Source organism: Galleria mellonella, unplaced genomic scaffold, assembly GCF_026898425.1.
Source record: "Galleria mellonella isolate WM207_F2 unplaced genomic scaffold, CSIRO_AGI_GalMel_v1 utg184, whole genome shotgun sequence".
NCBI lineage: Eukaryota > Metazoa > Arthropoda > Insecta > Lepidoptera > Pyralidae > Galleria > Galleria mellonella.
Window position 1 is genome coordinate 5,006,816 of NW_026442025.1, and position 22,962 is coordinate 5,029,777.

The 22,962-nt window shown below is 33.0% G+C and overlaps 1 protein-coding gene across 2 annotated transcripts in view; it reads left to right on the top strand.

The window, feature by feature from the left end:
• LOC113512112 (carbonic anhydrase-related protein 10) overlaps nucleotides 1–22,962 on the top strand; it is an 85,957-nt gene that overhangs the window by 55,127 nt on the left and 7,868 nt on the right. For both annotated transcript variants that reach the window (XM_031909179.2, XM_026895893.3), the window contains exons 3-8: nucleotides 1,474–1,521; nucleotides 5,777–5,913; nucleotides 13,015–13,206; nucleotides 16,349–16,444; nucleotides 22,419–22,485; nucleotides 22,802–22,956. In XM_031909179.2, the coding sequence (XP_031765039.1) occupies nucleotides 1,474–1,521; nucleotides 5,777–5,913; nucleotides 13,015–13,206; nucleotides 16,349–16,444; nucleotides 22,419–22,485; nucleotides 22,802–22,956 (695 nt within the window). The remainder of the gene's footprint in view (nucleotides 1–1,473; nucleotides 1,522–5,776; nucleotides 5,914–13,014; nucleotides 13,207–16,348; nucleotides 16,445–22,418; nucleotides 22,486–22,801; nucleotides 22,957–22,962) is intronic.

Here is a 22,962-nt window from a genome sequence, read left to right on the forward strand (position 1 = left end):
ATTATATCATTTTTTTAATACTACTAAAGCAGCAAACAAGCATACGGCCCGTCTGATGATAAACGGACCTATCATAGCCTATGGACGCCAGTAACACCAGACGTCACGCACGCGTTGCCAACCCTTAAGAAACCTTAATACGCTTTTCTGAAGAACTTCATGCTGTAGCCTCTAGAGAAAGCCTCGGCAGGAAGACCATTCTATAACTTGAGTATTCGAGGGAGGAAGTACCTCTGAAATCGCACTGTGCGTGACCAATGGTTCTAAGATGTAAGGTGTTCTAAGGACGGATTCCTTGCCAGTGGCGAGAAGTGCAATAGTGAAAAGTGACTATAAGCATCATATTGAACAGTTCTTCAGTTAATCCGTTATCCGGGCGGTAGAAGATATAAGAAGCAGTCTCGCCTTAAATGCATATGTAATAAATTTATTTACTCTATCCCCTATACACCTATATAGGAGATTCCTAGACAAACGAATAATAATAATTGATATAATCGTTATCACTAGCAAGTTCATGAAATAGAACGAGATGACAACATCCAATGTTTTATTCTTTCTCATGCGATCGCTAAACGAAACTTATAGGGAGCTATTCTATTTTTTTTCGAGGGTATATAATTTTAAATTGCTTAGAAATTAACTCACCGCACTCCGGATGCAAAATGCTAGTCGGCGCACATAAACGTCCGTAATAGTCGGATTTTTAATCGACTTTAAAAAAGGAGGGTTAACAATTTATTTGTATTTACTCGTTTGTAGTGATCTGAATTGATTTTGGTAATTATTATTTTTGCGATGAATGGAATCTTGTTGATCTCAGTCACTATCTATACTTATATTATAAAGAGGAAAGGTTTGTATGCTTGTTTGTAATGAATAAACTCAAAAACTACTCAACCGATTTTAAAAATTCTTTCTCCTATAGAAAGCTATTTTATTTGCGAGTAACATATACTATTTTACTTTATTTATTTAATTACTACAAACAAATAGTCATGTTGATACACTTTTAAATACATTTATAAATTTATTTTCGAAAATTTTATCTACCCGTATGAAGTCAGGATGAATCGCTAGTTATTATTTTTTTTGATGTTACGATACAAGTAAAGCTTTTTCAGAGCAAAATCTTAATTATTATAACAAATTTATTTGTTTTGTACTTTTTTATTATCGAATCAATTTTACTGTCAGAAAATCCCCTCACTATTTTCTTAGTTCAAATTTGTTTTATTTAAAATAAGTATAAAATTTATTAATAAATTCATCTACATATCACTATTGCATACTATATATATATATATATATATATATATATATATATCATCATCACCATCGTCATCATCTCAGCCATTATCCATCCACTGCTGAATACTATATTCTGTATACTATATTGAAAAGGTATATATACTATATTGAAGAGGTATACATATATAATACATATTTTTAATAGTATGTACAATTTTTCAGATATATCTGGCAGCTGGGAAGAATGGTGGACGTACGATGGAATATCAGGTAAATATTTCACTATTCAAATTATCAATTAATGTCTTTGGATTTGTATCACAAAATAAATAAATTGGAAACGGAAGAAAAAGATTTGAACTTTAAAATTTTAACATTTAACTTTAACACTTCTCTATGGTTGACTGGGAGAGATAATGCTTTTGGCATTAAGTCCACCTTGTACACATATTTTTACTAATGAATAAATAAATAAACTTTTCAATCACACAATAATTATATAATTATTTAAATACGTATATAATTAATTAAATAATTATATAAATATTTATATAATAGTGCGCCACCTACCCTTTATCATTTTCTCAATGTCCTCTACCCAAAGGTTGTCTGGAAGAGATTGCTTAGCGATAAGGCCGCCTTTTGTATCACTACTCATTAATATTTACTATATTTGTTATTTCTCTTTTTACTTGGTGCAATAAAGTGTAAAATAAATAAATTAATATTTTTAAATACACTATCGGGACTTAACAGAATGAAATGAAAATTTGCAGGTGAATAGTACGTAAATACATGATTTTTATTGCTGACGTTTGGACTTGGATTTCATCACGTTGTAACCACAACAGGACAGTGTATTTAAAATATATATATTAACAACGCGAAGGTTTAAATGTTTTAATATTTCAATATGTTTTCAGCATCCTTATCATATCAGCCATTAACTGGTTTACTGCTGAACATAAGCGTTCCCCTTGTGCAGTTTTGCCAGTAGCTGCCACGCTTGGCAAGCGGGTTGGCAACCGCAATTAGGTTTTGGAGATGTTTTAAGAGAGACGCTACTGCCCATCCCTCGCTCTCTCTTAATCTACTTTTACGACACCCACACGAAAGGAACGGGTGGCCTATTCGCTGCCGAGACTATACGGCGACACATGACTTTATTTTTTTAATAACATTTCATTGAAAAATAAATTTTAAAATTAATATGAAGATGTGAATTGTTTATTTATTAACTGAAATATAAAACTATATACAATTATTACTGGTAGGTTCTGTTCATGTCTATAGGCGACGGTTACCATATTCCATCAGGTGGGCAGTCAGCTTGTTTGCTATTCTGAATTGCGTTAAAAAAAAAATAAACAAGAAAGAGAGAAGGAAAATTTAAGAAGCTTCTATTCAGCAGCGGACAATGACTGAAATAATAATGGCCAATTTTATTTTGCGGAATTAAAGATTCCGCAATCCCATAATAATAAAATGAAATCACCTCTCCAAATGCCGATATTAAATAAACCGCGCTAATATGTACATAGAAAAATCTGGGGCAAATAGTCCCATATCCGTGTAATGGCACCCGGGTAATGATCAGTGATAGTATCTTAATGATGTCGCGCAGTCACCCGTATCATTATATTAGATAGTAACGCTCGACCCCAATTTCCCCGACATTTACTCTTCAAGTGTGAATGTACCTTTACTTTGAATAACTTTATGGGTTACTAATTTTCACTCGCAACTTCGTCCGTGTAAATGGGATTTATTGATTGACCGGGATAAAAAGCCTTCCTTCATATTATATCCTTCTCTATCCCAAATACTATTTATATACCAAATTTTATGACTACTATTTCCATCAAAAGGTAATAAAGCAGTACTTATTTATTCTTATGGCGGTACCATTAATTTACGTATTTTTTTTATTATTTCAGCCATTAACTGTTCACTGCTGAATATAAGCCCCATAAGGGGAGTTTTGCCAGTAGTTGCCACACTTGGCAGGCGGATTGGCAACCGCAGTTAGGCTTTTAGAGATGTTGTAAGACAGACGCTGCTGCCCTCGCCCTCCCTTAGTCCCCTTTTACGACACCCACGGGAAAGGAAGGGGTGGCCCTTTCTATGCCAGGACACATACGACGATTTATTAATTTCCGTATAAATTAATATAATGTTTAAATAAAAACATTTGCAAATTATTTTGGTTACATATATTTCGCACAATAATTGTTGGATGTAATATTAATGAGGCCTATGTATTAATCACTTATCAATATTTACATATTATCTTGATTGTAAATACGGCTATTATGCTAATTCCTTTTGCATGCGCATTCCATATTTAAAATTTAAAACTACAACATTAAGAAAAGCAATAAACAACTCTATGACAAGTTTAAATATAGGTTTTAAGTATTTGCATCCTTTTTATTGGTCCATAATTTACGTTTTAATTTTCGACTGCACGACAAGAAATAAAACATTAGGTACCATATAAATTCTACGATGTGACTCCGTTCTTACACATTGGTTATCATTTGATTATGTTTCTCTCCTTATATACGCTCTTACATACATGTCTGTCACGACTGTCTCCCATTTTGGTAGACAGAATGTATGGAATACCAAATGTCAGTTTGGTTAACCCAGTGTCCAATTAGCTACGACGCAACATACCATGATGGCCAATTATAACGACGACAAAATAACATGTCTACTATCCCAAGGCCGTTATTAAATCTAAAGATAGAAAGGAGTTTCCTTGTATCATTATATAATATCGTTATGGCATTTAATCTATACGGTACCCTAAAAAACGATCCTTCTAAATAATTATCTTTAGTAATGTTTCGATTTGGCCACCCTATTGTCTCATTCATCATAAGCTCAACCATTAACTGTACACTGCTGGACATAGGCCTCTCCCATAGACTGCCATAGGGAACAGTCCTGAGCCACCTTCATCTATTGAGGTCGTCACTCCATCTATGGGTATTCGTCCTATACTGCGTTAGCACGTACGGTGTTACCATTCAAGAACCTTTTTTCCCCATCGCCACTTCAGCTTACTTATTCTTTGGGATATGTTGGTTACTTTGATTTTTTCGCGGATACTGCTGCCCCAGTGTCCCATTACAACAAATCAGAATTATTACTAGAGGGAGACTGTACAAAAGTCGTTTGCTTAGGCACCTCTGTCCTCTTCGTGTTTCTACCGTGAAGCAGTTGTGTTTGCATAGCTCTATTTCGGTTTGAATAGTGGGAAATGCCAGTCAATTTACAGGGTATAGAGAAACAACACCTAAGTCCTCAGGAATGGCAACACATAGGAAGTATCATGGGCGAAACAGTATACTCGGTTATATCCATGATACTGCTCATGTTACGGCGACGGTTACCACTTTCCACCAGGTGGGCTGTCAGCTTGTTTGCCATTCAAAGATGCATAAAAAAATTCAATCTACCATTATGAGTGAAATTTATGGAGACAAAGCAACGTGATAACTGTTCCGAGGCACTTTTAAAACTAAATGGCAGTTTAAAAAAAATTGAACCGTACAGAACCCTAAAAATGATATGACATCAACGATCCCGGTAATGATCTTCGACAGTGTCTCGGCTTGGTCACCCCAGTGTCCCATTAGGCACGATTCAACGCACCGTGATGGCCGAATTTTGCGGTGTCCCAAATTCCTATTGAATTCGATATCGCGGACCTAGTTATATTAGGGTTGAATACGCATTATGAACCGACCCGTTACGCAGTTATGAATCGTCATTTTAAACTATTACTTTTAGTTATAACCCAATGGATATTTCTTGTGAATTTCACGGTTGGTGAATTGGAATAATGAAGTGATTTACGTCCGTAATATATCAATAGAAAATTGCTAATGTCAACATTTTACATATATTTGCGATATCATTATTACATATTTACGTGGTCCCGGCATAGAACAGGCCACCCCTTTTATTCCCGTGGGTGTCGTAGGAGGCAACTAAAGGACCTTAATAGGGATGGGGTACAGTGTCTCTCTTAAAACATCTCTAAAAGCGTAGCTGCGTTTGCCAAGCAGCCTGCCAAGCGTAGCAACTATTGGCAAAACTGGGGCAGGCATTATGATGATGATGATGATGATTATTTGAAGTATTTATTGTACTGTATGACTGAATAGTAATAATTTATTTATTTATTTAACACTTTACTGCATCAACATAACAGGATTTATCTTTTGATTGCAGCTACGTTTTAATTATTAAATTATAGTAAAATAAAAAATAGGCCTTGTGTTTCCAGAAACAAGGGCGTCAGTCTACATATCCCGGTTTAGTAGACAAAGTTAGTTTTACATTAATTTGATGATTTAATATCTGGCATTTGAGAAATTTGTAACTTTCTTTACATTTATTTATTGCTACCATATGGCATACCTTTTAACATAAAATGTGTTATAATACGGATATGTCCAAACATATATTCATATATTTTTTCAATACCTAATATAAATTTGTTTTTAACCAGGTCCTGGATTCTGGGGTCTCATCAACCCACAGTGGAGCATGTGCAACAAAGGCAGACGACAGAGTCCCGTCAATGTGGAACCAGAGAAACTATTATTCGACCCTTGGTTGAGGGACATACAGTTTGATAAACATAAGGTATAGACTGAATATAATATACGATAAATTGAGTGAGTTTATTTGTTACCACTAAACATCTTATCGGCTTAACCAATCACTATAAAATTTGGTACACACATACTATATAGGTTTTAGAAGGACATACACAACTATTTCAGTAAATACATAAATCCCAATCACGCGTACGAAGTCGTCGGTAAAAGCTAGTCACATGTAAATTTCTGTTAAATAAAAAATAAGTGTATTTAATAATAAATGTGTTTAAATAATTTGTAATATTAGTTTCTGCAGTGTTAGTAATAAATACTTAAAACGATTATTAAAATATATTTTTTAATAAATTACAAAAAGCTTAATTTATATTTAATAGATTAATTGTGTATTTTTATTGTATAAAAATAAATAAATATGCACTATTTGTTTCTCCGGTACCAGTAATAAATAAAAATAGATTTCAATAATTGTCAAATTCAATTTTAAAAAGTAAATACCTATTAAAAAAAAACTAATTATTTGCGCTATAAACATACATTACCGCGGCCAACGGTAATGGCCAAATTTACATAGCAACAGCCTCTCGCATTAATCCTTCGCTAAAACACGATAAGCGGTTTACAATAGTCTAGCTTACGTTTTTGTACTACGAGGATACGGGTTAACATATTATGGTCTATTTATAGGCTTCACCATCATATCAGCCTTTAACTGTCCACTGTATACGTAAAAATCTAGATTTAAAACATATTAATTTAAAAGTAGTTTTTAAATATCTATCTTCGTCTGTCTAAAGTTTTCAGTTATCTTTTAACTTTATTATAAAAAAAATAAACAAAATTTTTGAAATACATTATTAAGCAAAAACTTGTTCGGATATGCGGCGCGATAGGCTATCGGCGGTGGCGCATACATTAGCATGCTATTACCAACGCTGTAATTCACCCGAATGAATAATTCTGCATGCACCACTTGCAATATTCATTAGCCTTCACCTTTAGCTGGTGTTACATTATTCTGGTTTAAATATATTACCTGTATCCTAAATAGCGGTTATAAAATATTCATTTTTAATATAATATTTATTAATTACAATTTTGCCTATAAATTTATTTGATAAAATAAATAAAAACAATATAGTTCAAAATATTTGAAATTGAAATTTGAATTCTAAATATTTTAATCATATTACCAAAACAATCGTCAATAACAATTATTAATTATTATTGATAATTATGAATATAATAATAATAATTTTAATCATTAAATTATTCAGATTTATGAAATTAAGTTCTATTGTTTATGTGCAAGATTAACATGTATACAACATAATATAATATGTATACAACATAAATCTTTGATTAAAAATATCACCAAAATCGATATTATACACACACGCACGCACGCAGGCACGCAAGCACGCACGCACGCACGCACACATGCACATATGATCACATACATTTATAAACGCACACACACAAATGAGCGTGTATACTTACATACGTATAGTATACTTTTATACTTATTACAAACTTACATAATATAACTTTTAATGTAACTCACGATACCTATGATAAATTGTCTGATACATTAATTAAAACTATGCTCCTATTATGACCGGCGCAATTCATTCTCAATAAATAATCCTACATACGGGTCGTTGTAATATTCATTAGGGCGCGGTCGTGCAAACTTGTTAACTAGCCATCGGATATGTTTGGATTACTAGGATTAAGTAATTTTTCCGGTATAAACTGAATGTACTTAAGTACAGTACTTAACCGTGTTGTTCCAGCATAGAATAGACCACCCCTTCCTTTCCCATGGATCTTGTAAAAAGTGAATGCTAATCCGCCTGTCAGACCTGGCAACCACTGAGAAAACCCCTCAATACCTCATGGCTGTGTTTCGGTTTGAAGGATGGGATATGGCGTGAATTTACTGGGTACGGAGGAATAACACCAGAGTCCTCAGGAATGGCAACGCATGGGGGGTATCATGGGCGAAACAGTATACTCTGTTATGTCCATGGTACTGCTCATGTCTATAGGCGACGGTTACCACTTTCCATCAGGTGGGCCGTCAGATTGTTTGCCATTCTAAGTTGTATAAAAAAATATATGGTTAAATCATATTATGCGGACCTCAAAATTTATGATATTGGTATAATTGTAGAAAGATTATCATTGCTTTTGGATCCCAGCACACTATTTTATTTACATGCCAATTATTCGTTTGTTTAAATCTTTATTCAGTTTTATTGAAAAAAGTTAAACCTGCCAGAGAAAGTCTTTTTTACACGACTATCCTAAACAGAAATGTAACGTTTTCGGAATTCATGTATATGAGTATCTTTATATCACCATATCTTCTAAATATCTGGACAAATTTCTATCTATGGAGTATTGTTAGAATCCTGATATCATCCCGAGTAATATTGGCTACATTTTTTTTAAATAGTTCATTTTGGACTAAACAGTCGTATTTTTTTTTATTTACAAAGCAAAATATACATGTTTGTGTAAATGACATTTTAAATCTAATATACCAAGCCAGTATTCAAGTAACAGAATAGCTGCCGTTTATGAAAAAATAAATTGTATATACAGATATCATTGACAGATTTATATAGGTATATATATATATATATATATATATATATATATATATATATATATATGTAATATCAATACTTATTATTTGAGAGCGAAATAATAAGTGCCACACACACGAGTCCAAGAGGTTATTTTTAATGGGTGATAATGGTAACCCCGTCAGCGCTATCGGTATACGGTATACGATAATAGATGAAGACGAAAGTAGGTCTGTCAGCCTAACGTGACGAATTCCACTAGAATTAACCACGATGGGTTCTAGGGGGAACCGCGTGGAAATCAACCTGATAGGGTGTTTTTCTGTATGTATTTGCATGATAATTAATAATAATAATATACAGACAGATTTTACACTAGATAAAAATGATGTTTGACATCAATGTAGGCATTGTTATTTTGTAGTGACTTTCATTGTATCTATTTTCAGAATATTTATTGTTATCTTTCACATAAACAGCTGTACCAAGGGCGAACCACACCTACTCGTGGCTTGTCTACTTTGTATTATGATTATAAATTTACTGGATGTAACAAATAATCGAATTGTTCGTTAACCATGGTTCTCTCTGATTATCCTATAAGAGCTAATCTCGCATTAACATTGAAGATATTATAGCTTTTTATTCTATTACTTCGTATAAATTTTAAAAGTAGGAATATTTTTACTCTTTAGTATAGGAGATTTTAAGCTAGACCTTGAAAAATATTCCGAATATTTTATGTAAATTTTTCAATACAATAATAATCGGTATTCGATTATGAAATACTTTTAATGAAATTTCTTAACAATTGGTTTTAGCCAATAACTATTATTTATTTCATGAACAAATGACAAACAATTTGACGCCCCATCCATTTTCCATTATGGAAAATGGTATAGATGTAGGTCATAAAGTCATAAAGTATACTATGCCCTTGGTACCTGTCATGTGTTGCCATATCGGTGGATTAAATTATTATATTCAATTTATTATACTTAAGTTATATACCTTTTAAATCGATACAAATATCAATACTGTTGTCATGAACACGATTTTACTTTGAGGTTATATTTTAATTTTTGTTTTTATTGCTATGAATTGGATGATATTTATAAAACATACTTAAACTTAAAATGAGGTTCACTTCATTGCCAAATTGTTTATTTATTTATTTTATTCTTTATTGCACAATAAAACTTTCTACAAATGGCGAGCTTAATGCCATATGACATTCTCTACCAGCTAACCATTGGGTAAAAACAGAAAGCATATGAAGGGCAGATGTGGTGAAAAATATGTGACAATTATAGTAACACACTATAAAACACACACTTTATCTCATTGTTTATATATATATATATATATATATATATATATATATATATATATATATATATATATATATATATATTTTGCACTTTAATAACTAATATACAGATATTAGTATGACATATGTTGTTACGATGACCGATGCTTGACTGCTGAAACACGAGCAGTAGTACCCAATTAGACAACTTATGGTTTAAAGTCTCCCTCTGGTAACAAATATATTCAATAATTACAGCTACTTCTCACCATCGCACTTTACGCCATCGGCAATGCATCCTTACACTTTAGAACCAGAATAATCACGCACTATGCGTTTTTAGAGCAGCTTCCTCCTGCGAACACATAGATTGTGGAATGATCTTCCTGCCGAGACTTCCCCTAGAGGCTACAACATGGAGTTTTCTAAAGGGCCGTATTTGAAAACTCAAAGTTTCTTAAGGGTCAGCAACGCGCGCGTTATATCCTTGGTGTTACAGGCGCCCATAGGCTATGGTAACTCTTTTTAACATCAGACTGGCCGTATACTTGTTTGCCACTATAGTATTATAAAATAATTGTCCATTTCTAGTGACCAAACATCTTGGACGTACTGGGCTTGCGTGTCAACAAGCAATATGTCATATCTGTTCAAAGCGTACTAAGTTTTCAGGCTTTAATCAAGGCGCGACCCATTGATTGATAGGATCGCCCCCACCACGAAACCACTAGTTACGTGGTGATTCGACCCCAATAACGATACAAAACAATACACCTAGCTTGATGGTGAAGAATTTCTCACTCCATATCCAATTTGGTTAATTTTAATACAGTGAAGGAATAGATTAATATCGTGTTAAAAATATCATAAAAATATTTATTACTAGCTTTTACGGGATAGCATGTTCAGATACACTAACCGGGATAAAACGTAGCTTAGATACTTTTCCATCCCTTATATTAAATGTATAAGAAATTTAATAGTAACTCGTAGAGTTGTTAAAAGTGTTATGAGATAATAAACTAACAAACTCACTTTCACATGTATAATATTAATAAATGAATGAATGAATGAATGAGTATACTTTATTTGCATTATACAATATAGGAAATAAACAAGACAATTTACAAACATAACGATACAATTGTATAAGTACAGGAAGGCGGTCTTATTGCTGAGAGCAATCTTTAAATATATACCAAGTTGTATTAAATACACTAGATGAAGACTTAATTAATTTAATTATACAAATATCTAATCTAATATTTTTTTTTATTCAACTTAGAATGGCAAACACACTGACGGTCCACCTGATGGAAAGTGGTAACTGTCGCCTATAGACATGAGCAGTACCATGGACATAACAGAGTACACTGTTTCGCCCATGATACCCCCATGCGTTACCATTCCTGAGGACTCAGGTGTTATTATTTCTCCATACCCAGTAAATTCATGCCATATCCCACCCTTCAAACCGAAACACAGCCATGCAAACACAACTGCTTTACGGTTGAAACATGAATGGGACAGAGGTACCTAAGTAATCGACTTTTGTACAAAGTCTCCCTCTGGTAAATTAATAATGGGGTCACTAGTTTTATTTATTTATAGAGATAGACTTACCATTAGGAATGTATAATAAAAAACAATATCTTATATATGTATATAATATTTTAGTTACAATATCTATATATCGGTCAAATAAGAAATATCTTTAAAATCTGAGGGCCTACCATGAAATGTTACATTAAAATCGAATTCTTGTTGTTTTTTACAAAATTATAGTTTTAATTAATACGTAAATGCCGCGGGCGGAGCTAGTTATAACACGGTAACAATAAACACAATACCGAGATGATTTGTCTATTGAAGCGCAATATTTATATCTTTGACCAATAAACTGAATTAAATTAATTTTCTGGGACTAACCACATTTCTGTTATAATTGTTGGCAAATTGATGAATTCATGAGGCTTAGATGTTATATTATTCTAATATCGGTGTCTGGGGACTTTACCTTATAAGGATATTAGGATAAGAGTAACTGTTAATGTTCTATAAAGTCCATTTGGTTTATTTATCAATGACAAACGTGTAGTTTTAGTCAATCATGTACGGGTTTTTTAATGACCATTTAATTTTAGATATCGTACAATTTAATAAATATATATGAACTTATAAATTGATTGATTGAATTATTCGTTAATAAATAGACGCGTTTATAAATAACCATAACAAGGCATCAATTGATTTACATAAAGTGCTTCCATACAAATGATTCACTAAAACCAGGTCAAGTTTTTTTATCTATATTTCGTGAATAGACATACGATAGATAGCAATAAATTTACAAGGTACACAGCTATAACACTTGAGTCCTTAGGAATGGCAACACATAGGGGGTATCAAAGACGAAAAAGTACACTTCATTATGTCCATGGTACAGCTCATGTCTATAGGCGACGGTTACCACTTTCTATCAGGTGGGCCGTCAGCTTGTTTACCATTCTAAGTTGCATAAAAAAAAGACACGTTTACTATTTAGTATCCATATACTTTGTACCATAACAAATTATAAGGTTAAATTGAAAAATAATAATTATGCAAAATTAATACATGTATATTAATTTGTAACTAATACGAAAATGTGTATATTATAACTATAACAGAACTATATCAGAAGATATAGTTCCCAATTGAAAAATCATAATTTAAATTGATTTAGTTTAGGAAATTTTTTATGTAATTACTTGCCACATTGAAAAAATGGCGCATTTTGTCTTCAATTTAAAAAAATGCCTGCTAAATGTGAGTTTACTAAACGTTGACACGTTTTTGACTCTCAAAGCCTTATCTATATTTTTATACCACGAAATATATCTATATAACCTAAGCATATAGGACATTTCAAATCTTCAACATTTATAATTTTCGTTCGATGATAATTAGATCAATTTACAAGTATCAGTTCCTAAAATCTATACTAATCTGTAATATATCTGTAATATTTTATAAAGAAGAAAGATGTCATTGTTTGTACAATGAAAAAAATTTAAAAACTACTCAACCTATTTTAAAAATTCTTTCACCTACAGAAAATTACATTAGCATCGATAATATAGGCCTTATATTATTTTTGAAAATTGTATCTGCCCGTGCGCCAAGCCGGGCAAGATTCAAATTAAAAAAATTAGATGATGACTAAGTGACACTATTTTTTAAGGTCAGCGGGGTACTTCAAAACACTGGACAGTCCTTGGTCTTCAGAGTGGAGAAGGACTCCAAACATCAAGTTAACATAAGCGGAGGACCTCTCTCCTACAGATATCAATTCGAAGAAATATACTTTCATTATGGGATGGAAGACAATCGGGGCTCAGAGCATCAAATCGACCACCACACGTTTCCTGGAGAGGTAGGTATATTCAAAAAGTAGCGAACGTTTTCCAATTATTCATTAAAAAAAAAAAATAACAAATTAAAATTCCGGTGACCAAAAATCTAACTCGAAGTGTATAATAAAATATAAACGTAAATCAATTACGAAGAATTTTTTGTCTTATAATTTTCTTTGAATCATCAAAAGTTCACATTTTGGGTCGAGTCTAAACTTTTTATTTAATTGTTCATGGACTTAAAAATATTTTTATAATATTACAACACACGTTCCATAGAATAAAAAATTATCAATTATTTTTTTAAGAAATCTTTGGTCAGACTATATCTGACATAATAAGAAAAAACTGATATAGAGCTTGACATATTAAAAAACAAACTGAGGAGATAACTTACACTGGACATAGCTATACCTGCCTCGCCACGTGTAACAAGTAGTTAAATATACCGACTCAACTTAAACTAGACGATTGCACTCAAAGTAATGCAAACTATGCGATTCTTGACCGTCCACCGGCAACTATGGTCTAACATTCCAAACCACTCACCGCAGCCGTCTACGATTTACCGATAAATTCCGATACTCCACGATGATTGAATTAATTTAAATGAGAATGCCATCTTTTGATCTACCTGTAGTTTTAATTAATGTAGACTGAAGTTTGAGAACTAACCGCCTTATTCGTGAAAACTGAACCCTTCTACAAACCTGTTTTAACTATTACACTGTTTTGTCACTTTCTTTCAAATTAGGAATTTAGCACCAAAGAAAGAGACAAAACACTTCAATAGCTAAAACGGGTTTATGAGAAGGATAAATCTGCAACATTACTTTTAACAGAAGAAACAACAAATGAACATAAAAACTTTAGTCAGCTCATTTCATTTTTTTTATATTCTATGCCGGGACCACACGGTTATAAAGAGCACCGATATCTTCTCTACAAAATTATACATTAAAGTAATATCATACATAAAAAATGAAAAAAAATACAAGGCACAACTTTTCACAGTGTGAAATCGCAATGGAATCAATGCAACTTTCCAAACGATCACAATGAAAACTTCATTACAAATTAACACCTAAAACTTTGATATCATTATCGAAGACTCAGTGCCCCCGAGGACAAACTTTTCAACCCCGCTCAAGTTTGTTTAAAACAAACGTTTTGAAAGCAACCTCCGCAAATATTTGCACAGTGAAATGTCTTTTAATTAAATAAAGCAATTTAGGTAATTAATTGTTTAATTTGTCTGTGTATACGCTTGACTTGCCTTTTGTCTTTATAATACACACAGACATATTGACATGTTTATGTTAGTGTAAATTTATCAACACTACATTAGTAGTGATTATTAAACAAAATAAAAACTAATTAAAAAAAAACAATACAAAATAAAATGGACAAAAGAAATTATCAAATTGAGAGGACAATCAATTGTATATCAAAACATCATACAGTAGATACTTGATTTATATACAGTATAACTATCTTCTATACTTATAAATTTATTTGTCATGACTGACTATCAATACGCAGTCAAAACTAATAAGTCAAGAAAACTAAAATTTGGAACATAGATATATTTTATACCATAAGCATCTGTTAAGATTTTTGAAAATTTAAACTTGAAGGAGAAATCCGTCACCGCGTATGCAAAACCGTTACCGTGTTAGTAAGAAATGCTAAAAATCGTAATATTTGACCTGTTTTTTTCTTTGGGTTAAGCAATCAGTTACTTATTGCCGTCTATTTTTCTTCTACTATGCTTTTTAAAAAATCGTGATGTCGTATAATGTGGTCCAGCATTTTGCCTCTTCTATTCTCTATTGTTTTTATTAATGTTTTTTTCTCATTCAAGACTTCCTAATTCGTTACTTTTTCTGTCCAGCTTATCCTTTCTATTCTCCTCCATGTTCACATTTCGAATACCTCAAGCATCTTTCTTTCCTTTTGCGTCATTGTCCAAATGTAAATATAAAACAAGTATATTAAATAAAATTGAATTCATGCTTTTAAAACTTAACGCCAGCGACCATATAGCTCAAGTTCGATAATAATCAAGTGATTGCCGGTTGCGGTCCACAAACGCTCCTAGTTCACAGTTAGGTGTATTGATCAATAGAAAGTGGTTATCGAAATTTAATGCTACTTCGTTAATTGGCTGAATTAATGTCTTGTTTGATTGAATTAATCGTAGTACATTTTGTACTAGTAATATTGTTTTATTAATATTATGTAATTTTTTAATTGAAACAAAATTATTATTGTTGAATAACTAACTAGTAAATATAGTGAGTCGTAATAAATGAGCATGGAATGGTAACCCTACCTGCGCTATCGGTATATGCTGGCGGGGCACCAGTGAGAGATGATAAAAATTAAAGCAACAATTAGTCAAGATTCAACAAGAATTAATCATTATGGTTTCCAGGGGAAATCGCGTGGAGGTCGACCTGACAGGGTGTATTGTTAGCAATAGGCCTTTACGTTCCCATTACTAACAATCTGTCGGCTTTACTCACTTTTTAAATAATTGATATACATATATAAAAGTCTTGTAGAAGATACAGAACTGCGCTCATGAATAAGGTTCCTATTGAGTCCGAAACTAGTCAAATATTCCCGAATTTAAAAAATGAGTACAGTTAATTACAATGTTATTATTTTTAAATATCTACAAACTTATCCTGTCCCATTCGTGTTTCTACTGTGAAGCAGTTGTGTTTACATGGCTGTGTTTCGGTTTGAAGGGCAGTGAATTTACAGGGTACAGAGGAATAACACCTGAGCCCTCAGAAATGGCATCGCATGGGGGGTATCATTATATCCATATTACTGCTTGTGTCTATAGGCGACGGTTACCACTTTCCATCACGTGGGCCGTCAGCTTGTTTGCCATTCTAAGTAGCATAAAAAAAAATTTCATTGATCTATGATCCAAGACAATTGAGAAAAAGGGCTCGAAGCCAGTTGGGTGTTTTCTGCATCTGAGACTCACGGTTTAGTCTGTATAAATTTGGTATAAGATTAATTGAAATCGATTGCAATTTATATAGGCCTCCAGGTATTTAAAGTTTCTAAGTCGCCTTCGTTGTAGACGAAGGTTACGGTACATAACAAGGGTATAGTTATTGTATAAAACACTCTTGTTTACAGATCCAGTTATATGGGTTCAACAAGGAACTTTATCACAACATGTCTGAGGCGCAACACAAGTCACAAGGCGTTGTCGGGATCTCACTTATGGTCCAAGTAAGTATTTTACGTATCTGCTTTTTTTAAAAATAATATAATAATAAGATGTCATGTGGTATAGAGAGATCAAAGATATGACCTGGAGTAGAGTTGGCTGGAAGAGAATGCCTGATTAGCTGCATCGACAAGAGGAAACTCTTAAATATAAAGTAAGAATAATAAGTGCCTCACCACCACCTGGACCTCCAACTAGGATACCCTGATTATGAGCAACTGGGCAACGAACACCTATAAGCACAACACAAAACACCTAGACTCAAACTAATTCATGTTCGCTTCCTTAATTGACTCGACAGGGAATCGAACCCGGAACCTCATTTACACACAGTAAACTGTCCACCATTGTCGACGAAGATGGTCACGCAATACAATTTGAAATACATTATTAGAACACGAGACCTTAAAGACCAATTTTTATGTTTAACAAAATATTAAAGGGTTGAAACCTAAGTATACAAAGAATGTACATCCATTCTCTGTAAAACTGTAGTTAACAAATTTGAATGGAAGGAATTATAGCGTAAATGCTGAAGTTCTAGAAGTATGATGATGGAGTAATCTCTATTTTTTTATTATCTCTATAACGTTGCAAAGGTAGTTTGGGCTCGTACTACACGTGAAAAAAGACTAGAAATAAAACGCTGTACAGAACAGTCTAGCCAGAGGGAGTTAGCAGATGAATACCCTCTTCAGAAATCCTGTAGCGACCTTCGTATTCAATATAATAAGGCATTCAAGGTACTGTTGGGGTTACCACGATATTGTAGTGCATCACAAATTTTGCAGAAGCCCGCATAGATTGCTTTTATGCCACAATGCGTAAAATATGCGCGTCACTGGTGCATAGGGTGCGGAGCACTACCAACAGCATCCTGAATATGATTGCAAGTAGGTTATACTGCCCTTACATTGGTCACTGCTGTCGTATCTCAAATGGGATGCTTCAACGGTGACCAAATTTATTTATTGTTTCTTTTATTTATTTATTCTAAGATGTACTAACATTATACTAAGATTATGTTACTAACAAATTAGGCCATTATAGCCTATTATAATAAAGATTATTATTATTATAAATGGAGAATATTGTGACGTTATTTCCAGTATTATGATATCAATAGATTGCTATAATTTAACAACGTGTTGTCCTGTCTGGAAAGTTTACCGTTGTATATTTTACAAGATATTTTACAATAAATTTAAGATAGGTACAATGGCACGATAAGTGGCTATCTAGTATAAAATAATTTATGTAAAATTATTTAAAAAGAATCACAGCTGAGTTTCTTGCAGATTCTTTCATCATAACGACTGAAAGAATAACATTTCGAACCCAGTGACAGGACAGTAAAAAAGTGACGATTTAAAAGAGCTTGTAAGGAAGCGTATTTTATTAAAGATTATTTCTATCTATCTATCTATCTATCTATCTATCAAGATCCATCTCAATCTGTTAAAAATATTTGTTGTAAAAACTCTATAGTCGTTTTTATTAATGTTCTATAATCAAAATATTAAATACAAAAATATAACAATATAATAATTTATGACAGTTTACTATTCTCTTCTAAACTTCACATAATACATACATTTTTATTATTCATCCAACTGAGCTTATTATTTTCAACATTCGTTATCAGCACGAAGTAAGGAATTTATTTAAAAGAAATTCTACTAATTCATAATGGCTGGGATGAATTCGAATTGTATAAAAATGTTGGTGAAACGTGAAGATTATACAGCATGGAAATTCAAAATGAGAATGCTGTTGGTGCACGAAGAGTTGTGGAATACAATAGGTGGTTATGAATCGTCTGACGATACACCTTCCCATGTAAAAGCACGTAATGACCAGAAAGCATTATCCAAAATTTGTCTTTCTGTGGATGGTGCGGCAATGACGCATGTGAGGACAGCAACGTCAGCGAAAGAGGCATGGTATGCATTACAAAAGGCATATGAAGACCAAAGTCTTGGTCGGAAGTTGTCATTGGAGCGACAGCTGTACAGGTACTCCCTATCAGATTTTACCGATATTGAGTCGTACATTAATGCAGTCATGACAACTGCCCAGAATTTGGCAGATATTGGCAAAAAAATCGAAGATAGCTCTCTTGCTGCGATTTTATTAGGTGGACTAACATCTCGTTATGATCCACTGGTAATGGCTCTAGAACATTCAAACCTCGAAGTAACATCAGAAATGGTTAAGACGAAGTTATTGAGTGAAATGTCAAAGATGGCTCAGAATGATGATGTTGCAGCGTTTCGTACTTCACAATTAAAAGCGAAGACGAAGAAACCTATTATATGTTTTAAATGTAGAAAACCTGGACATAAGAGCCCTAATTGCCCTATTAAAAAGGTAAAAAAGGTAAATATGTCGAAAATTGAACAAAACGTAGAAGATACAACAGATTGCTTGTCTGAAGTGGCTATGTCATCCCTAAATAACCAGAACTCCGATAAATGGATAATCGACTCTGGAGCATCGGGACATATGACTTCACACGGTGAATGGCTAAAAAATTATCGTTCTATAGATAGTGGAAGTATAACTGTAGCAAACGGACAAAAATTGCCAGCTATGGGTATTGGTGAGGTATCAATTAATACCAACTCTGTAGTATCAAAAATAAATAATGTTATTTATGTTCCTAGTTTAAAATGTAATTTACTTTCCGTAAAGAAAGTTGTTGAAAAAGATTTTTCTGTTGTTTTTGATAAAAATGGTTGTAACTTTTATAAATCTTGTGATGTATCTTTTGCTAATAACCCTATTTTGCACGGTTCTTTTAGTGGTGGAATGTATAATTTAGATTGTTCTATTAACTTGCCACAAAATGTTTCAGCCTATAATGTGCACTCTGAACTCTCAAATTTTAAAATTTGGCATAAGAGATTAGGACATCTCTGTCGCATAGGTATGGATCTACTTAAAAAAGGTCTAGCAGTTGGAGTGGAGTACAAGAAGGTTGACAAGGAACCATGCATACCCTGCGTGGAGGGTAAGCAAGCAAGAAAACCTTTTAAACGGTTGAAAAGTAAGAAAGCTACGTCAGTTCTAGAATTAATTCACACAGATTTATGTGGACCATTACCAACAACCTCTTTTCAAGGTAATAAATACTTTATTACTTTTATAGATGATTTTACCAGGTTTATATTTATTTATTTTATGTCTTCTAAGACAGAAGTCAAATCAAAGTTCTCTATTTTTCAATCTCTTGTTGAACGTGAAACTGGCTCAAAAATAAAAATAGTGCGATCTGATAATGGATCTGAGTACGTCAACAATGAATTTGCTGATTATTTGGCTTCAAATGGTATCAAGCACCAAACTACGATGCCCTATAGCCCTCAGCAAAATGGAGTGAGTGAACGATGCAATCGTAGCATTATGGAGAAAGCCCGTTGCATGTTGTCTCATTGTTCACTTGCGAAAGCTTATTGGCAAGATGCTGTAGCGACTAGTGTTTATTTGAAAAATAGGTCGCCACATCGTGCTCTTAATAAGAAAACTCCTTTTGAGATGTGGTACGGATCTAAACCTAACTTATCTCATCTTAAAGTCTTCGGATGCAGAGCTTTAGTTCATGTTCCTTCTTGCCAAAGAACTAAGCTAGATATGAAAGCAACTGAGCATATCTTTATAGGATATTCAGATGATCCTAGAAGTTACTACTTCCGAAGTGCAAAAACACCTAGAAAGTTAGTAAAATCAAGAGATGTAACTTTTTTTGAAGATAAATTTACAGGACTAACAATTGAAAAGGCAGACGATGTAAACTGTGATACAAGTTACTTATTTTCAAAGACCTCATCCTCAGAAGAAGCTTCATTATCTTCTCCTTCAATTGGCGGAGGTGGTGATATAGCAATTGAGGAACAAGATGACAATTCACTCAGTACTGAAGAGGTATGCAATCAAGAAATAGAGACTGTGCATTCAGGTAATATAATTAATTCTTCATCTCCGTCATCGGGTACTTCAAGTAACTCCAATGATGATAGATCTGAAAGAAGGTACCCTGAAAGAATACGTAAACCTCCAAACTATTTTTCTTATAATACTCTAAGCGATGATCCGCTGTGCGGTGATCCTTTGACTTATCGTGACGCAATTACAAGAGATGATAAAAATTACTGGATCACTGCGATGAATAATGAGTATGATGCTTTATTAAAGAGGAAAACTTGGGTATTGGTGGAAAAACCAAGCTTTAAATCTTGTATTCCATCTAAGTGGGTTTACAAATTGAAAAGAGATGCTGAAGGAAATATAGTCAAATATAAAGCTCGTTTAGTAGCTAAAGGTTTTACACAAATAGAAGGTGTAGACTATTATGCGACTTTTTCTCCCGTTGTACGCTCCTCATCGTTGCGAACGCTGTTAGCACTAGCAGTACAGGAAGGATACAAAATACGTCATATGGATGTAGATACTGCCTTTTTATATGGTGATTTGGAAGAAGAAGTCTATATGGATCAGCCAGAAGGGTTTGTCCAGAGAAAGGAAGATGAAAATAAGGTATGCTTATTGAAAAAGGCCTTATATGGTTTGAAACAAGCTCCGAGAGCTTGGAATATAAAGTTAAAACAAACTTTGTCAACTATTGGATTCACTCAAACACCATCAGAACCTTGCGTGTTTACTAAAAATATTTCGAATACAGACTCCTTGGTTATAGCCATATATGTTGATGATCTTTTAATTATGTATAAAAATGAAGTAACATTTGACAACTTCAAATGTGAGTTGGAAAATTATTTTTCACTTAAAGATCTTGGTATTATTAATTATTTCATAGGCATAAATATATCTTGCCGAGAGAATATTATTAAAATATGTCAAAGTACGTATATTGAAAGTTTGTTAAAAAGGTTTGAAATGGAAAACTGTAAATCGGTTTCAACACCCCTTGCTCAAAAGAAACTGGAACCTAATCAGGCATTAATTGGCTGCCTTATGTATTTGGCAGTAAATACAAGGCCTGATATAGCTTACGCAGTGAGTTACTTAAGCCAATTTAACTCTAACAATGATCAATCACATTGGAATGCTGCTAAGCGATGTCTTCGATATTTAAGTGCAACTAAGCATGTTGGTATTTCGTACAGAAAGAATGAAGACTCCTCTATACTGCGTGGTTACTCAGATGCTGACTTCGCAAACTGTCCTGTTAGTCGTCGCTCATATACAGGATTTTACTTCGAACTTGCAAAAGGCCCTATTTCTTGGGAATCAAGAAAACAGCCTACAGTCGCATTGTCCTCTGCGGAATCCGAATACATGGCGCTATCAGCAGCTGCTAAGGAAGGTTGTTTCTTAAAACGTTTTGTGGCAGAAATAACAGGTAAAACTCTAAATGTTGTCATTTTTTCTGATAGTCAGAGTGCCCAGAAACTTGCGTTGAATCCAGTCCATCACAATAGAACTAAACATATAGACGTAAAGTTTCATTTTATTAGAGAAAAAGTAAATGACAAAATTATAGAATTAAGGTATATGCCCACTGATTCACTACCAGCGGATGTTTTGACAAAACCTTTAGGTCATGTTAAGCATTTACGATGTATGACGAATATGGGCATTGGGTAACCTTTTATCTTGTTATTTTTGTACTAGTATTTTTGTTAAGTAATATTTTTGTTATATATATATTTTGATTACGGGAGGATATGTTGTAAAAACTCTATAGTCGTTTTTATTAATGTTCTATAATCAAAATATTAAATACAAAAATATAACAATATAATAATTTATGACAGTTTGCTATTCTCTTCTAAACTTCACATAATACATACATTTTTATTATTCATCCAACTGAGCTTATTATTTTCAACAATATTTTGGGTAATTGTGTTTTTTTTTTATTATTATTATATTTATATTATTTTATGGCCTATGGGTCATAATAAATTGCAAGTATTTTCCAGCTTAAATTTAATGGTAAATTATTATTTTCAGATCGGTGAACCCACGAATAAGGAGTTAAGAATTATAACTAATGCATTTCCTAAAGTTACTTATAGAGGTAAGTTCCAAATCTTTTTATATGCAATTAATGCGACTTATATATATATATATATATGTATATAGGCATAATATAACATTTGATATAACATATAATAATGTTATAATAAAGGGGCTTACATTGGCCAAAATAGGTGACATGCTAAAAAACGGCCAAGTTAAAATTGTAACTCGAAAATTTATATGAACAAATAGAGATATAGGGAAAAATTAACTCAATTACAATAAGAATATTTATCATTCTCTTGTTTCTGTCTACCTCAGTGGAAAATTCTTATATGTACTCATACATGACATGCAATCTGTTTGTCAATCAGGCAATTCGTACCCGATCAAGCATCTACCTCTGAGTTCACTTCTGCCCAACACTCAACAGTACCTCACCTATGAAGGGTCCACTACACATCCTGGCTGTTGGGAGACAGCTGTCTGGATCATCTTTAACAAGCCCATTTATATTTCTAAACAAGAGGTAATA